Below are 16,492 nucleotides of genomic sequence, written 5' to 3' on the forward strand. Positions count from 1 at the left end.
TGCTATTGAGCTTTCCCAGTTCAACGATTTGCCACCGACATTGTCTCTTTCTACAATATATCGATGACTTCGTCGATGGTTGTATAATATTTCATTGGGCCGAGCCATTTAAACAAAAATACCCTTAGAGGATTGATTTATCTAATTAGAAATTTCAAAAAAATATGAAAAAAAATATGTGACCTCCTTACACAACATGGAAGTTTCTATAAGTTTCATGTTATTTTTGGCATCTTTACTTTCTACAAAAATATTTTTGTATGATATATCTCATAGAATAGATTCTCTTTAAAATATACTCGAGCCCCCTTAAAAAAAAGAGAAAAATGTATTAACGCTCATGTGAAACCAAAATGAAAACAATTGAAAAGAAAAAGAAGATGAATGTTGAAGCAGGAATGAAACCCAAGGACCCCCTCCCTAGTAGATGCGATTGAGAGAGGGGGCCCACCTGTCTGTCAAAGACAGGACGCAGCCGCAGTGCCCCCCTCTTTCTCTCTCTCTTCTCCGGCTCCGGCGCCGCCTCCCCTCGTTTTCCGAGAGAGAGAGAGAGAGAGGCAGGCGGAAGGGGGGATGGACGACTACGCGCGGGAGATGATGGAGCTCAAGACGCTCGTCACCCGCACCCTCGAGAAGAAGGGCGTCCTCGCCAAGATCAGGGTACAAATCCCCCATCCCTCTTCTTCTCTTCTCTTGCTCACCTTTCTGCGGATCTGACTCACTACTTGCGGATCTCAATCTCCGGCCCGCCGGAATTGCTTCTCTTCACTGTTTATTGCTTCCTCTCACCTTCGACTTCCATGCGCCGCACTTGCTCTGCACTTGTTGAAGGAATTTTCTCGTCTTGACAAAGTCTACTGCTCTATTTAGGTTTCAATTTGTTAAACAAAAAGGGATCTCACGCTTGCCCTACTTTTGTTTGCATTGTCAATTAGAGTGCAAAATGTTGATCTACGCACATGCCATTCCTCGTGTGCCAAGATTCTAGACATCTGCTATTTAATTTTTTTGTTAAATCTATGTCCGAAATTTAGATAATAGTATTATCCTTGAGGAAGGAAGTGGATAGCTCTACTTTTCCTCATCTGTTGAAGCCAGGTTATAAAGCCATGTGCTCTCTTCAGTTTCAAGAACCATTACATTACATTACATACGAAAACCCTCCTATTACCATAAGGCGTGATCTTGTCTTGCACTCTTGCTTGAGTAGGCTGAGCTAAGAGCAAGTGTGTTCGAGGCCATAGAAGAGGAGGATAGGGTAGTGGAGAATGATGATGGTGGGAATCCCGCTTTGCTTGGTAGCTGCAATGACCGAGCTAAGCAGCTGCATGCTTCACCATCAGGTTTGCCTTCTTTTCTACCCAGAAGTTCAGATTGTTTCCCATGCTGCTTCATAAATAATTTATCTCATATATATGATTCTCTAGATTCCTTTTTTGGAGATTTGTTTTCATACCATTCTGTGAATTTGCAGCTTGCCAAAATGCCACCATTGTGCCAAAGTAGCATCTTTATTCACTTCATCTTTCTCTTCTACGCTTATGAAAGAACCTTTTTTCTATCCTGCTGATGATTAGTTAGTCTTTGCCTTTCATTTCTGCTGCATAGTTTCTTCTTCGTTTATAATTGATTTACGTCGAACATTTTCTACTGCTCTCAGGTAGGTTATTAACAGCACTTGTAAGTGAATACTTGGAGTGGGCCCAGCTAAGTCACACGATGAAAGTTTATCTGCCTGAATGTAATCTGGTAACAGTTTGCCATATCTCATAAATCTTGGATGGATATGTCCAAAATCAACATCTGCTAATGCTGCTATTGATTGTTGGCTGTTGCATTTGTAAATCAGCCAAAGGACTTCTGGAAGAATGAATTAAAGGATTTTTCTAACAAAAGCGGAGCTGAAGGGAGCAGGAGTGCTGAAAGTGGCCCCATGCTTCTAGATGTTCTTGAAGGATATCTCAAATATGAGGTACTCTTGCTAACTCAGAGTCTCAGGCAGACAGTATATAAATGTATATGGAAATCTTTCTGTTTATGGAATTTTGATTTAATTAAAATCCCTGTGTTGCAACAGGATTTTAATTAAAGAAAATTATTATTAACCCATTATTACCATCATTTCCTGCATACTTTTTTCTTTTAATAAAATGTAAGGAATTGGTAATGGAGGTGGTTGACATGTGGACCCTTTGGTCCTACTTGACCTTTTTCTTTTTCAAATAGTAGAGAGTTGGTGGTGGGAGGGGTGGCAGATTCACCACTCACCACCACCACTACTCTCTTTTATAAGAGTAAGGAAAGATATCCACATTTTTCTTTCGCTGTTCTTGAGCACATGAATTAGCTATCAACACTTCGATTAGTGATACTAGTAAAATGTCCTTGTGTTGCATAGATTTCAACTAGCTATACTATGTATAAAATATAAAATACAATAGATAAATAATTATCGCTAAAACTTATTCACTTGATTAAATGAGACGAAATGAGCACCTATGTATACTTGTATACAGATATACAATACTTTTCTATGGAATTTCTACAAATAATACACACAAGGCTACATATTTTTTAACCACGAAAAATCTAGAGTGAGGTGGGTGTAGAACCTATCATAACCCCAAACTCTCTCTTTCTCTTACTCTTCTAAAAGAAAATGCATTTTTACATATCTTAGTTTTAATCTTTATTTGCTTATATTGCCTGATTTTGGTTACTTGAATTGCTGCATTGAGCAGAATTTGTCTCAAACAAGGATGGCTGGTACTGGTAGGAGAATAATCAATTCCGAGTCGGATCCGGCTCTAAATGCTGAACATAGGAACACGAGAAGGCCACCGTCGTCTTCTTCAGTTACAGGCTTGCCTCCTATGGGAAGGTAACAGCTTACTACTATTCAGCTATTCAATTTGCAGATATTTGTTGTTTCCTCAAAACACAGGTAACATTTCCTTGCAACTCGCAGGCCAATGCCATCGTCACAGATGTCAGGTAAATTATAATTTTTTTCTCGGTTTGTTTATTTTATGCTAGAGTGCTCCTCTAAAGCTAGCGCTTTGGACATTCAGACCGAAGAGGGGGGTCTTCGGCTTCCAATGCAAGGAAGGATGAATACAACTGGAGATATGATGCTGATGATATCTCTGAAGAAGTGTTGCGAGCATCAAGTGCTCTAGAAAACGTCCAGCTAGACCGGAAAGCTCGCAATCTGACGACTTCTTGGAGGTTGGAACTATTGCCTTGCTTCTTTGCACCTTCCCTTTTTGCCTGGCCATTTGTTTCTGATCATAGAATATCTGTTTCCAGGCATCCAGGCGACGGTGCTGAGTAAAATCGGAAGGTGGGATGAGTCCAATTCACCATTGCGCTGCTTGGACCCCCTTGGGCCATTTGTATCGTTTTGGTTGCTGCGGTGGGATTGTGCGCTTGCGTAGAAGAATGCTCAGTGTTGATCATGCCTACTGTACTCCTAGCTCATTTGTTTATGCACCATATATGGGATTTGATTTCTGCTGGACAATCTTGTTCTTGTGCGTATAATTTTAGTTGCGTGTAGTTTCTAACAAATTTGCTTTTGCTTACATCGGGAATTCTTGTTACAACGTGCATACAAACCTGACCTGCAGCAGCAGTTCTCTCCAAATCCAGTTTCCTGCTCCTCTTGTAACTCCTTTGAGCAGCATTCACTTATTAGTTGCCAACAACAATTCCCAGCGGTATCATTTGATAAAACCAATTTGCACATAAACAATGTGTTAAACCAAGATTCTGGAGTGGTTACATTTCAGTTTTGTCACAGTATCATTTGGTAATTTATGCCTAATCTAGCTAGTAGAGTGACAGCACACTAGTTCGGAGGCCTAGCAATTGCCTATTAACACCTCACTCAGTTCACTGACATTATTCCCCTTTTTGTTTTGTTTGAGGAGTATACCACGTTAACATGCCAATAATTGCTGCCAATGCTACTGGTATTGTTCCAAGATGAGTAGATTGATCTCGAGATTATGCCTTCCCTCTGATCATCCACGTACTCGCGCGTGCTGCATCTCTAATTACTCCTGCAATGCACATCCAAGCACTTAACATCGTAGCAACACATGACACAAACCTATACTATGTAGCACTGATTGACAATTTTCTTACAGAAAATACAAAAGGTGAAGCGACAATTACATTTCAGGGGTTAAACAAGTGTACTAACTCCAAACAAGCACAGACAATCGCAAGTACGACTGCATGTGTTCTTCAGCATATGGAATTTTGAGCGGACTTATATACACAAATCTGTATCTCTTTTTCTTTTTTTCATATCAGTAAGTTAACAAGGCAGTCCTTCCTAGTTTGCAGTTACCTCAACCTTGATATACAGTGGCATGGAACAATTCTTGGATGAGGCATTCTAGGGCAGCTATTTTCATGTTGCTGATTTTTTTTTCCTCTGAATAGATTAGTCAGCAAGGTCCTACAAAGTGCATGAATTTCACGACATAGATTGTCAACTTTACAGTGAATGAATTCATTGCCAATCAATACCTATTCAGCTATCAACATTACTGCTTTTCCTGAACATATTCAGCTACCAAATGTGAACCTAAATTAATTATATTATGCGGTTGTGCCAGAATTCTCTTACATGAACCATCATGAAATCTCACTCCAAAACGGAAAAGCCTAGGCACACGACAATTTCACAGCAATCATCTAGGAGTGTCCTCCAAGGAGGCTGTGGGTCTGTAACGTAAATATCATAATATGCTACTTGATATTTTAAGCAACCACTTGCACATTTTTGGCACAAAAAAACATTAGTAAGTTCTGAATGAAAATTACAGCATAAGCATACCTTTTCTTGCAGTCACTGATCTCATTACCATTTCTAAATTCATCCAAGCAGTGACAACCACCTCTTAATGCTTCAACAACAGCATCAGAACCAATAGCTTGGTCACATCCTTCTAACTTGTTTTCTAATCCAGCATCATTAGTGGCAACCAGAGTCTCCACACTTGTTGATAATGTTGGCTTTCTTGGAGGATGAGGTTTGGGGTGGTTGTGCTCACCGTTGTATACAATTTCAGCAATCCGGCCATCTGGTGTCATCTCCACCTTTCTCTTGACAGGGCATGTTGGGTGAGTGCACTTGTAGTAGCTCCGTGGGAACTCGCTCCCTTTCACTTGCTTCTGCCCATACTTCCTCCAGCTGTAGCCATCGTAGGACAAACTGTTCTTCGCACTGACATTTGGCTTCCTGACACTCTGGGACACTGTCAAATTGTCCCAACAGGCCCCCTTTCCTGTATCTGCTTTCTTTTGATCGTATGTTGTATGTGTTCCACTGTCTTCTAACTAAAAAGTTCAGCATGTTGTTAGAAAATGACCATATGATCATGTCAAAGGTAGGTTCAAAATAATCTAATGGACAGATGTATAATTATAAAAAGCATCATTTAAAAGAAGGTGCAAAATTATGTAACTGTCAGAAAGAAAATGAAATTTCTTTCCAGGAAACAGAGAAGTTGAATTTCGTATCGAACTGACTCTGGTTGCAGCAATTTCTGTCGATGAATTACTCAATGGGTGTGTGAATCGCGTTGCCTTTGGACGCCTTAATATAATCTCCTCCAGGGAAGTAACCCAAGGAGAATCAATAGCAGTGGAGTCTTCCTGGAGCATTGAGAAGGACCTCAATCTGGAAGAAGGCCTGGAAGCCACAGGCTTCACAGCAGCAACCTTCTTGTGGCTTTGCATATCGCACTGGTGAAATTTTTAGCACAGTTTATGTACCAAAGTGAAATGACAAAGAAAGAAGGTAGAATAACACAAAATTTATGAACACAAGTCATGGATGTGCTCCCCTCTGCTGCTACCTGTACGTGGTGAATGAATAAAAGAGAACAGAGGGAAACTCATAGTGAGCTAGATGTAAAACTGAGGAATTGACCAAAAAAAAAAGAAGAGAAGAGTGATACTGGAACAAAATAGCATGCATGGAAAAAAAAAGTGAATTTATGCAATCTATAGCTGAATTTTGAAGCCTGGTTGAGACCAAGCAACAAAACATGCAGAACATGCTGAAGTAATAATTCTTTATTTCAAGATGTTTACTTGTTTTCCTCTTGTGCATGTACAAAGCAAAAATTGAGAAAGGAAGAAGAATCATAGTTCACATACCCAAGTCCCAAAGTCTTGTGCTGTGACAGGCAGAGACTGGTAGATGCAATCGAAGGGTGAGAAGGAAGTTGAGTTGAAGGGCTGATAAGGAGAGGAGAAAAGGAAGATAGTTAAGGATGCATGTATGACTGTTAGGTCCGGAAGTGGTAGGTAGACTGGCAGATGCCAGATAGCTGCCCTCCTTGCTGCAGTTTACCAAATGCAAATACCAATGACTCGGCTCATCTAACATTACTAGGTAATGTACCAATTTAATCTGTGGATCACAAAAACATAAGATAAGACCATGAGCTCCAACACTGATTCAACCATATACTCAAGTAACTTGCAAGCATAAGCACAGTAGCATTGTTGCATTAACCATAAACAGCAGTAATAAAGAGTATTTGAACTGATGAATTCTGCAAAATGGATTACTACTTACTTACACAAGACCTAGTATAGTCTACATGTCCTTGTTGCAAGCTCAGGGGAAAACAATCACCGCAAGCACAGAGACAATTAAGCTCTCAAGAGCAGCACAGAATGAATCAATAGCTAGGACTGTTGGTTGCTGTTGTTGTTCTATATGGATCACAGAACATAAGGCTATGAGCTCCAACACTGATTCAACCATTTATACTCAAATAATAGGCACAATAGCATTGTTTCATTAACCATAACCAACAGTAAAGAGTATTTGGACCCCAAAATTCTGCAAAAAGATTACTACACAAGACCTGTTCTATTTGTACATGTTGTTCTTGCTGTGCTCACAGAAAACCATATATATAATATCAGTAAGAACACGAAGACTACAAATAAGTTGTGAAAGAGCAACAGCTAGCTAGCACGAATGTTGGTTGGTGGTGGTGTTGTTTTGGATGAGGGTATGGATGAGCTGCAGCAGCTGGGTCCTCATGGCCTTGACGCTGTCGGCGTTCACCTCCCTCTTCACGGCCTCCAACCAATCGGAATCGGAATCGGAATGGCGGGCGCGGGTGAGCCACCAGTTGCAGATGGCCCTGGCCACCGCTAGCACGAAGACGCCGCAGTCGTAGCCGTTTGTCTGCCTGGGCGTGGGGCCCTCGATGAGCGGGATCGCGGAGGCGGGGAGCAGCGGGCGGAGCACGGCGGCGAGGCGGCGCGCGGAGGGCAGGTTGGTGGGTGGGAGGCTGTCGTGGTGGACGAAGCGGGGGCCGGAGACGGCGTTGGAGTTGTCGAGGACGAGGAGGGTCCAGTGGGAGCCGCCCTCGGCGTGGGAGACGTCGGGGTTGTCGTTGACGGGGAGGAGGACGAGGCGGCGGGAGGCGAGGCGGAGGGGGTCGGCGACGGCGGCGACGGAGGCGGGGTCGGGGAGGTTGGACAGGAGGTAGGGGACGGAGGGGGGAAGCAGGAGTAGGTCGTCGTCGTGGTGGTCGGCGGCGAGGTGGGCGAGGTAGAAGGCGATGATGCGGTCGTTGAGGAAGTGGGGGCCACGGAGGATGGTGAGGTCGCAGCGGAGCAGCACCACGTCGCCGTGGCTCAGCACCCGCTCCTCCTCTTCCTCGCCGCCGCCGTGTGCCATCGCCGGTGGGGTGGGCGGAGGAGAGGGAGACAAGGGGCTCGCCCTCCGGTTTAATTTGCGCGTTCAGGCCAGGGGATATCCCTTAACCCTCTTCGGAATAGTATTAATTTATTAATCTCTCTAAGGCTATGTTTATTTCATATAATTGGTGACAAGTTTGGGGAAAATTGGTAGTTTGTAAAAAAAAGTTAAGAGTTTATATGTGTAGGAAATTTTAGGATATGATGTGGTGTGATGGAAAGTTGGGAGTTGGGGAAAAGTTTGGTGTGAACTAAACAGGGCCTAAATGCCGTGGGATCGCTGTAGATCCGTGCAGTCTATTTTGTCATTTCGCTGTTGATCTCAATCATATCTTTTTATTTAACAACTAACTCATTTTTCGGAGGACAACGAGTGGGTTTGTGAGTTAGCTTCAACATTTGTAACACATAATGTAGCTTAGCAGATAATGCAATACGAGAACGAAAGAACATGTAACGAGACAATCCTTACTCGTTTGACAAAACAACATAATGTAGATACTTCATTATGCTATATAAGGATTCCTGTATTAAGGACAAAGAGAGCTTTTCAGACTTATAAAAACTGTGTTTGATTTTGTTTTTTTTTATCAATTATTTGATGTACACATGCCCTTCATCCCAATATAACTTGGATTATTATACGATTACTTTGCGTCAACACCATTCACAAAATAGTATGTGACAACTAATAAGATCTTTGGTAATAATTGGATATAATTGATCACTACAATCATCTTAATGCAATATGTTGACACTATTACCTGATTAGGTACTTAACCAAAGTAGAGTGGCTACTATACATTAACACATAGTGCATGTTTGGATCATGCCCTGACAAATCACGCTTGAGCAAAGCATCATTCCCGAGCGTCCAATTTCATACGCCTATAGCTACATGCACATGTCTAGGCAAGAGCCCCAGGTCAGAGCACTGTCCAAATATGACATGTACTCCTGGGCATACATAAAGACCCCCTCTATTGGAAAAAAAAAGTTAATTGCACAATGGCTAGGTATATTTACAAAAGTTTTATATTGGATCACTCTTTAGCAAATGTTTTTACTTTGAGTTAGGTAATCTTACCTCTAGTGTAATTTAGACTCGTTATCTCCATCTTTTCATCTCTCCCTCACCTCTGGCTTCCTATATTTGCCACCATCATTGTCACCCATACTTTAGAGTTGCTCGCTTAGCCCATGCCATCCACACTTTGAGCTCGAGCTTTGTGTTGCCGGTGGCCTCTTGAGCTATGTTCATGTGCTGTGTCAATGTTTATTTTGAGTTGAAGTCCTCCGGCGCTGTGGTGCTCATGCTTGAAATCCATATGTGCTGGCCCCTGATCGGGCGCAATCTCTACTAATATTAGCGGTTAACATAGACAATGGGGAGGACAAGAGATATGAATGGGAGAAAAGGACTTTCAAAGCAATGTTATATTCTAAATCGTGCAGATAGTATAGTTGATGCCTTTTCTAGTCATTGAGCGAACAAGCAGTTCAAACGATGGAACAAAGTTGAGAGAGGGGGGCTCGATGACTTGGAAAAAGGGAAGTGAGTCAGAGTTAGCAATAATAGCATGCAATGGATGATTCTTGATGTAGCATGATTTTGTACTCATAGTGGACGACGACACCGTGGCGGTCAGAAGCAACACATATATGTTTTTGTTGGGAGCATATAAGATAATGAAAAATAGAGGTGACGAGGTAGGGAGGAAGAAGATAAGTGGCTAACATGTGAATCAACAGACCAAAGTGTAAATGTGGTAACAATAGGTAGCAATAAAATGAAAATATTGGAATATGCAACTTACTTAAAAATAAAAAAGAAAAAGAAAGAAAAAAAAAGAAGAGGAAGGCACAGGGGAGGGCACAGGAGGAGGAGATCCGGGTCCCTCCATCCCTCGTCTTCTTCCTTACTCGTTCCTCCTTCCTCATCACCACCATACGCGAACACGACGACACCAGCCAGCAAGCAGCGGAGGAGAGAGAGACTCCATAGACGGCCATCGATCGTACGCGACTCCCCCCATCCATCCATCCACCCGCCGGCGCCCCCTCCCTCTCATCGATCGATCGATTCCCACCGCCGCCCCCGTTTTGACCACCTACCTAGGGTTTCCCCCATCGGAATGTGAGTACTTCACCCTCTCTGATCCCCCCCTTTTTCTTTTCTGATTGTTGCTCCAATCCACTTGGGAGCATAATAGACTCTTTGGATTGGATCCTCGATTTGAAGGATCAGCCCCTGCGCTTGCCCCCCCACCCCTCACTTTCTCGTTTATTCGATTTGATGATAGGAAGCTTCTCTCTCTTATTAGGGATTGATTGATTACACCGTGTTACTACAGATTGTTATTCCCACAAACAAACAATCTCATGTACTACTAATAATATTATCTTTCATGTCTCCTGCCGCTGAATTGCTCCCGAAGGATGACCATGAGCGACGATGGAGACCGCACCTGCCCGCTCTGTGCTGAGGACATGGACATCACTGACCAGCAGCTCAAGCCCTGCAAATGCGGCTATGAGGTTTCTTCCCTTCCCTCCCCACCACTCTACTCTCCACACCCCCCTTCCATTCACCTCCCTTTTGCATCTCACTGCAGATTTGTGTCTGGTGCTGGCACCACATCATTGATATGGCTGAGAAAGAGGACACTGAGGGCCGCTGCCCCGCATGCCGCACTCGCTATGACAAAGATAGGATTGTCAAGATGGCTGCCACTTGTGACAGGTCCCTCCATCTCAAACCGTCTTTTTTCCTTTCACCTCACTAACTGCACTGACATGCGAAGATGGCCGCACAAGAGCTTAGGGTCTTCAGTTCAACAAAACGAAACATCACCCAGTTGTCGTGAATTGTGGTTTGCAAAGCGCCATAAGCAACTTCTTTTACCTGTCTATCGCATCGGAAATTTTGTACTTATGCTTCTTTTAATGGAAACAGGACGGTAGTGGAGAAAAATGTGGACAAGAAACAGAAGACCCAAAAGGTCAAGTCAAAGGCCGCGGTAACTGTGGAAGCTAAGAAACATCTTGCTAGCGTCAGGGTTATCCAGAGAAACCTCGTGTACATAATTGGACTACCTGCAAATTTATGCAACGAAAGCGTGAGTACCATATTGTGCACAGACAGATTCTTTTCAACTGAGTAATGTGTATATTTTGTTTCTCACCTTGGCAACACAATTCATTTTTTATTTCAGATACTTGAGCGCAGGGAATACTTTGGTCAGTATGGCAAGGTTCTGAAAGTTTCAGTTTCTCGGCCGACTGGGGCTCCTTCCCAGCAGGCACCAACAAACAACAGTATCAGCGTGTATGTTTATGTGAATCTCATGCCACATGTTTATGATGTTTCTCTCATGGATAAACATGACCTATTATTTCAAGTGATCAGATATATCTTACCGTATGTACAAGTGGTGTTTTCAAGTTATGCTCTCCTGTACTTTCCAAGCCTAGAGCATTTAAGCATAGGTGATTTATTGTTGAGAAATTATATGCTTAAATATAGATGAAAATGATGGCTAATTCAAATATGATATGTCCATGTTCTTGCAATTAATTTCAGATTTATATTACCTACTTAACAGTATGATTTGACTAAGGATCATTAATTTCCATATCCATTTGTGAATCAGTGAATGCCACACCTAGCAGCCTAGTAGCCAAAGCAAAAGATGTAGATTTCTAGTGTTGAATAATCAGATAAATGCAAACGTGACTGCTTCAGTCATATCATGATTATTATATTAACTATGGTATGTACTAATTGTATGTTTACATCATAAGTCTGATTGAGCTCAGAACCTTTGCATATGCAGATGTCAGGTATTTCATAGAATTTACCTCAAGGATTATCAAAATTTTCCTGTCTGAGCACTTTGTAGTTCTTTGAATGCAGCTCCATCTTTCTCTTAGGAATCCTCAGCATCGACTGGATCCATGTAGATTCCAAAATGTGAAACTTAGATTGTATATAGAATGCACTGTGTGTGTTGAAAATGGGCTCATTATTGTGATGTTTTCAGATATATTACATATGCCAAAGAAGAAGAGGCCATCAGGTGTATTCAAGCTGTACACAATTTTGTTTTGGAAGGGAAAGTGTTAAGGTCACCCTCTATGCTTTGTAGCCTTATTGCAGCAGTTTTTTTTACATAACGCAGTTAGCCTAATCGTTAATGGTTTGTTGCAGAGCGTGCTTTGGTACTACAAAGTATTGCCATGCATGGCTGCGGAACATGGTATACTCGTTGCTTCATCCTGGCAGCTTTATTTACCATTACTCTACCTACTGCCATCCTTCTGAGGGCTTTTTTCTTCTCTTTTTTAGACCTGTGGAAATCCAGATTGTCTCTATTTACATGATGTAGGAAGCCAGGAAGATAGTTTCACTAAAGATGAGATAATCTCAGCATATACAAGGTAAGCTGAGCTCGTTGAACATATGTGTGGAAAGTTCCACTGTTCCTTATTATGGTACCCCATATGTACTTTTTCCCCTGCCAAGCCTACTGCTACTGTTACTATATAATGCTCTTCTGTTCTGAGAATTTGTAGTCTATCAACTTTTCCCTATACTATGCATGAATTATTATGCTTTGCTAAATGCTAAGATTTTCAGTAGTTCTGATTGGTGCTTTCGACTCATCATCTCTCGTTCCTACAGGAGTAGGGTTCCCCAAATGGCGTCTAATGTTTCTCAAAGACGCGCAGGGACTGTATTACCTCCTCCAGCAGAAGATTTCTCATATAGTGCAGTGGTTGCAGCTAAACATCCAATCAAGAATGGAATAACTGTATGTTTTTTATACTGAAAAATCCATTGGGACACTGGACATGTTCATTTCTGTTTGATTTCATGCTGCTACATTAACTGGTCTTATTTTGTACAGAATACTGCAAATCAATCCAGGCTTTCGCCTCCAAACAGTAGTTCTGGGAGATCCACACTTCCACCAGCTGCTTCATGGTATGATGCTGCTTAGGGTCTCATGATATGTTTTAAAATGTGAATTTGTTGCTAAAATTTTTTTGGTATGAGCAGGGGGCATCGCGATTTGAATACCAGGACAACAGCAACTGGGGTGGCATCGTCACAATCTCTTACTAAATCAAAAGCAGATCCTCAAAGTAATTCATTCTCGAGTTCTTCGACTGTTTCAAGTACAAAACTACCTTCTTCATGGAATGATGACACAAGCACAGTTCCGAAAATGACGGAAGGACGAGATAGTTTGTCTAAAACCTTGAAGCCATATAAGCCTGGTATTGCAAAGGAAACCCAAGCTGTAACATCACTGGAGTCATCGCTTGACATAGACTTCTCTACCATACCTTCAGCTTGGAACGATGATGTCATCACATCAGATGGCATGTCAAAAGGAAGTGACGAGAAGCAGGTTGTAAATGACAATGGAAAGTTTGAATGTTCAGTTTCTTCAAAGCGAGCTGAATCAGGGCATCTTACATCGAAGTCAACGACATCACCAAAGAAAGACATCGCAGTAAACAGTACCAGGCAAAGTCCTCTAAATTGTGTATTAAGTCCATTGGTTTCTAAATCAGAAGTAAAGGATGGTGATGGTGATTACCAAGTAACCAACATGGCTTCTAAAACTTCTACTTTGGTAATTAGAAAGGACCAATCTAATCAAGCAGCTATTGACACAGCAACCGAAGATACTAGATCTGAGAGCACGGATATTGATAGGCTGTCTGTTGGAGTATCTTCAGTAACATTAAGCAGAAAAGATGGGGTTCAAAGTATTGCCGAAAACCAACAACCGGATGCAATCCTAAGTACTTCAGTTGTGGTGCCCTTTAGTCAGAATTTGAAACTTGCTGACTGTAATGATTCTACATGTCAGCCTAGTTCAGATAAGCATCGTGATTGGTGTTCAGATATCCAGAGTAGTGTGTCTCCTCAGTTAAATGACATAGAAAGTTATGCAGTAGCCACTGATAAATCTCATGGTAGAGTGCTGGATGCTGCTGATCAAGCTTCGTCTTCACCATATGTCCATTTCCCTAACACTTCTCCTACTTCACTGTGGAATGGTAAAGAGATTAACCATACATCAAGTGATAGAACTTCCACAATGATGCAACCTGGGCTGTTATCTTCAGTTGACAGCACTTCTACCATGTTAAATGGACATCAAGAAGGGCTAGGGACTATATATGCACCTGGTAAGGTTTCTGAACATCGTAGAATGAAAAACCATCAGCCTGGAGCAGTTGGTGCAGTGAGAATTGATAACATAGGCAGTTTTGACAAGGCTGTAAGTGTAAATAAGGATGAGAGCAGCATAATTGCTGATATTTTGTCTTTGGAGTTTGATCCATGGGATGAGTCGTATTCAACGGCTAACAATTTTGCTAAGATGCTTAGTGCATCTGAAAAGAACGATGTGCTTTTTGATGCACGTTCATGGAAAACAAAAACCAGCAATAGTGAGTCTAGATTTTCATTTGCTAGACAAGATAATCAAGGAAGCCTCCTAGATTCATCTATGAGAAATTATAAAAGTGAGCAGAATTTCAGTTTGCCATCCCAGAATTCTCATGGAAACATTTATCAGAGTGGCATTGCATTTCAATCTCCTGAGGAAGGTTTCTCAAAGAGCAACTCTCTTACTATGTTGGATATGCTAGCTACCGGTGAGTAGTATGAAGTTATATTACGCTGCTTGTTTATTAAATTCTTAATGAACAGTGAGATGCAGTACTGCAGTTAATGTTTTTATTTTAATATTTATTTTATATATTTGAGGTAATATTAATGTGTCACAAAACAAATAGATATATTCGCTAGGATACAGAAGGGATCCAATGTTTGTGCACCCATTCCCCTCTTTTAATTCAATGTTGGCAATCTTGTAACATATGTGATTGGGTTGTGGAGCTATTAAGTATAAAATGCACTGTGTTTTTATGTTGAAGCATTTTAGTAACTGATGTTTTCACCATGGTACTTCTATGTACTTACAAAAAAAAATGCTTTTTCAGGCACATCAAAGCCTAAAGTATCCGCGCCTCCTGGATTTTCAGCACCAGCAAGAGTTCCTCCTGGGTTTTCTTCTGGATTTTCATCCCATGAGGGGTTGAATCCACCTCCAGGATTTTCATCTCATAATGGGCCTAATCCCCCTCCTGGATTTTCTTCTCAGGGTGGGTCTAATCAGATCTATGGTTCGGCATACTCAGGTTCTCTCTCTCTCTCTCTCTCTCTGCTTCTCCTAAAACAATTTCAGTTTCTAATAAGTTTGCAATGTTTTGCAGAAACTCGCCCATTTGATGATCTTTTGGGTATAAATACTAGCCATTATCAACCACAGTTAGCTAGACAAACAAGTGATATAGAATTTGTTGATCCTGCTATATTGGCTGTGGGTAAAGGGCGGATGCCTGGAATAAGTGATTCAGGGTTGGAGATGAAAACTTCCCATACTTTTCCTTCGCAGTTGCAAACATCAAATGATCCAAGGTTTCAATTACTTATGCAGCAGAACGGGCCTTCCCATCAAAATGTTGGATTTGCAGAACATGTTCAAGATGCATTCAACCCTATGAATGATAATTATCTTGCATCCCGACTTATACCTCAGAACCATGGTTCTCTATCCTCTTACACACAGATGTCACTCCAACAACCTAGAAGCTCAGATCTTACAAATGGTCATTGGGATGGCTGGGGTGATTTGAGACAAGGGAATAATGTTTCCATGCCTGACATGTCAAGGATGTTATATCCAACTGAAGCAAACAACTTCCACATGCTGGGTTCAAATGATCTGTATAACAGAGCTTTTGGACTGTGATTATCTTTGGGAGATGCGACTTGACCTATCACCCAGCTAACTTGCACATTTCTCAGTTCTTGAAATTGATTGGTTGCACAGGCTCAAGATACTCAACTTGGTGATTGTTGAGCTTGTGGATTGGCGCATGAGTGTTTATTGAAAGGCATTGGATTCAAGTGGACCAGCATGAAACTGGGTGTGTAACCAGACGTTTCAAGCACCAGGTTTGTGTTTCACCATTCTATTCACTTCTTTTTTTACTATATTATATGCATGGCTTGCTACCCCTTGTCCTGGATAGGTGGTGTGAGTTATCTTCTTATTGCATTGGTTAGTACTGTTTGTGCTTGGTCTCTTCCATTTTATTCTGGAATTTGTTGCTGTGTTTGTTCTGGAATTTGCTGGCAAGTTACTCACCATTTGCCTCGTTTGGTCATCAGATTCTGTTTTGGGCGAAAGGATATATATATCAAAGATGCATCCATGAGGTTGTCCTTCAAGTTTATATATACTTGTGGTGGAAGCAGACTCGAGAATATATAAACCGTTTAGCATTTGCTTCTTTCTTCTTTTTTTGCCGTCATGTGGAAATATTTTCTTGGTTTTGGCATAGTAAAAGCGTCATTTTGTACATGATACGTTACTCGTTGCTAGTAGCTTTTGTGGTGCACATGAGATTATTTTGTTGATGGGTTTGCTGAACCAAACGTAAATGGCTATATGGTACCAGGCCAGCTTATGCTGAATTGGGTGTTGTTTGGTGTTGAATCAAAAACAAGGTCGAGGAGTACTTGGGTGTGCTGTTGTTAATAATATCAATTCATGACAAAATCTCTGTTCCTTTTTTCCTTAGAATTGTTTTACTAGCATCTACTAGTAACTAGGATGGCAGTTTCGTTCAGGATTTCAGATGCAGCCTGAGCTGCACG

At 41.5% G+C, this 16,492-nt stretch overlaps 3 protein-coding genes across 4 annotated transcripts; 2 read left to right on the forward strand and 1 right to left on the reverse strand.

Moving 5' to 3' along the window:
• Window positions 1-412: 412 nt before the first annotated feature.
• Window positions 413-3,523, forward strand: LOC127757441 (protein TONNEAU 1a-like). The gene is made up of 8 exons (XM_052282940.1): window positions 413-660; window positions 1,211-1,343; window positions 1,661-1,749; window positions 1,850-1,972; window positions 2,742-2,881; window positions 2,969-2,994; window positions 3,072-3,228; window positions 3,310-3,523. Exons 1-8 carry the CDS (start codon window positions 574-576, stop codon window positions 3,332-3,334), a joined length of 780 nt encoding a protein of 259 aa, XP_052138900.1. The 5' UTR covers window positions 413-573; the 3' UTR covers window positions 3,335-3,523.
• A 564-nt stretch (window positions 3,524-4,087) lies between these two features.
• Window positions 4,088-7,843, reverse strand: LOC127757442 (NEDD8-specific protease 1-like). The gene is given in 4 exon segments (XM_052282941.1): window positions 4,088-5,352; window positions 6,178-6,213; window positions 6,216-6,258; window positions 7,011-7,843. Coding segments are annotated over 4 exon segments (1,371 nt in total). The 5' UTR covers window positions 7,724-7,843; the 3' UTR covers window positions 4,088-4,773.
• A 1,806-nt stretch (window positions 7,844-9,649) lies between these two features.
• Window positions 9,650-16,376, forward strand: LOC127757519 (uncharacterized). Of its 2 annotated transcripts, XM_052283044.1 has the most exons (14): window positions 9,651-9,880; window positions 10,182-10,281; window positions 10,359-10,486; window positions 10,700-10,862; window positions 10,959-11,071; window positions 11,787-11,870; window positions 11,954-12,002; window positions 12,092-12,183; window positions 12,428-12,557; window positions 12,654-12,730; window positions 12,806-14,421; window positions 14,770-14,967; window positions 15,043-15,787; window positions 16,004-16,376. In XM_052283044.1, coding segments are annotated over exons 1-13 (3,291 nt in total). In that variant the 5' UTR covers window positions 9,651-9,878; the 3' UTR covers window positions 15,582-15,787; window positions 16,004-16,376. The 2 variants fall into 2 exon arrangements, with proteins under 2 accessions (XP_052139003.1, XP_052139004.1); XM_052283043.1 differs by having other exon boundaries at window positions 9,650-9,880; window positions 14,770-15,787.
• Window positions 16,377-16,492: the final 116 nt, after the last annotated feature.

The sequence above is a fragment of the Oryza glaberrima genome, chromosome 12 (assembly GCF_000147395.1).
Source record: "Oryza glaberrima chromosome 12, OglaRS2, whole genome shotgun sequence".
Lineage (NCBI taxonomy): Eukaryota > Viridiplantae > Streptophyta > Magnoliopsida > Poales > Poaceae > Oryza > Oryza glaberrima.

Bases quoted from the DNA above. Each gene is read 5' to 3' on its own strand.
- LOC127757441 (XM_052282940.1), top strand. From the start codon at position 574: ATGGACGACTACGCGCGGGAGATGATGGAGCTCAAGACGCTCGTCACC. The intron at 661-1,210 runs GTACAAATCCCC...TTGCTTGAGTAG, and splicing joins GCGTCCTCGCCAAGATCAGG to GCTGAGCTAAGAGCAAGTGT. The intron at 1,344-1,660 runs GTTTGCCTTCTT...TACTGCTCTCAG, and splicing joins GCTGCATGCTTCACCATCAG to GTAGGTTATTAACAGCACTT.
- LOC127757519 (XM_052283043.1), top strand. The intron at 11,072-11,786 runs GTATGTTTATGT...TGATGTTTTCAG, and splicing joins ACAAACAACAGTATCAGCGT to ATATATTACATATGCCAAAG. The intron at 11,871-11,953 runs GTCACCCTCTAT...GGTTTGTTGCAG, and splicing joins TTGGAAGGGAAAGTGTTAAG to AGCGTGCTTTGGTACTACAA.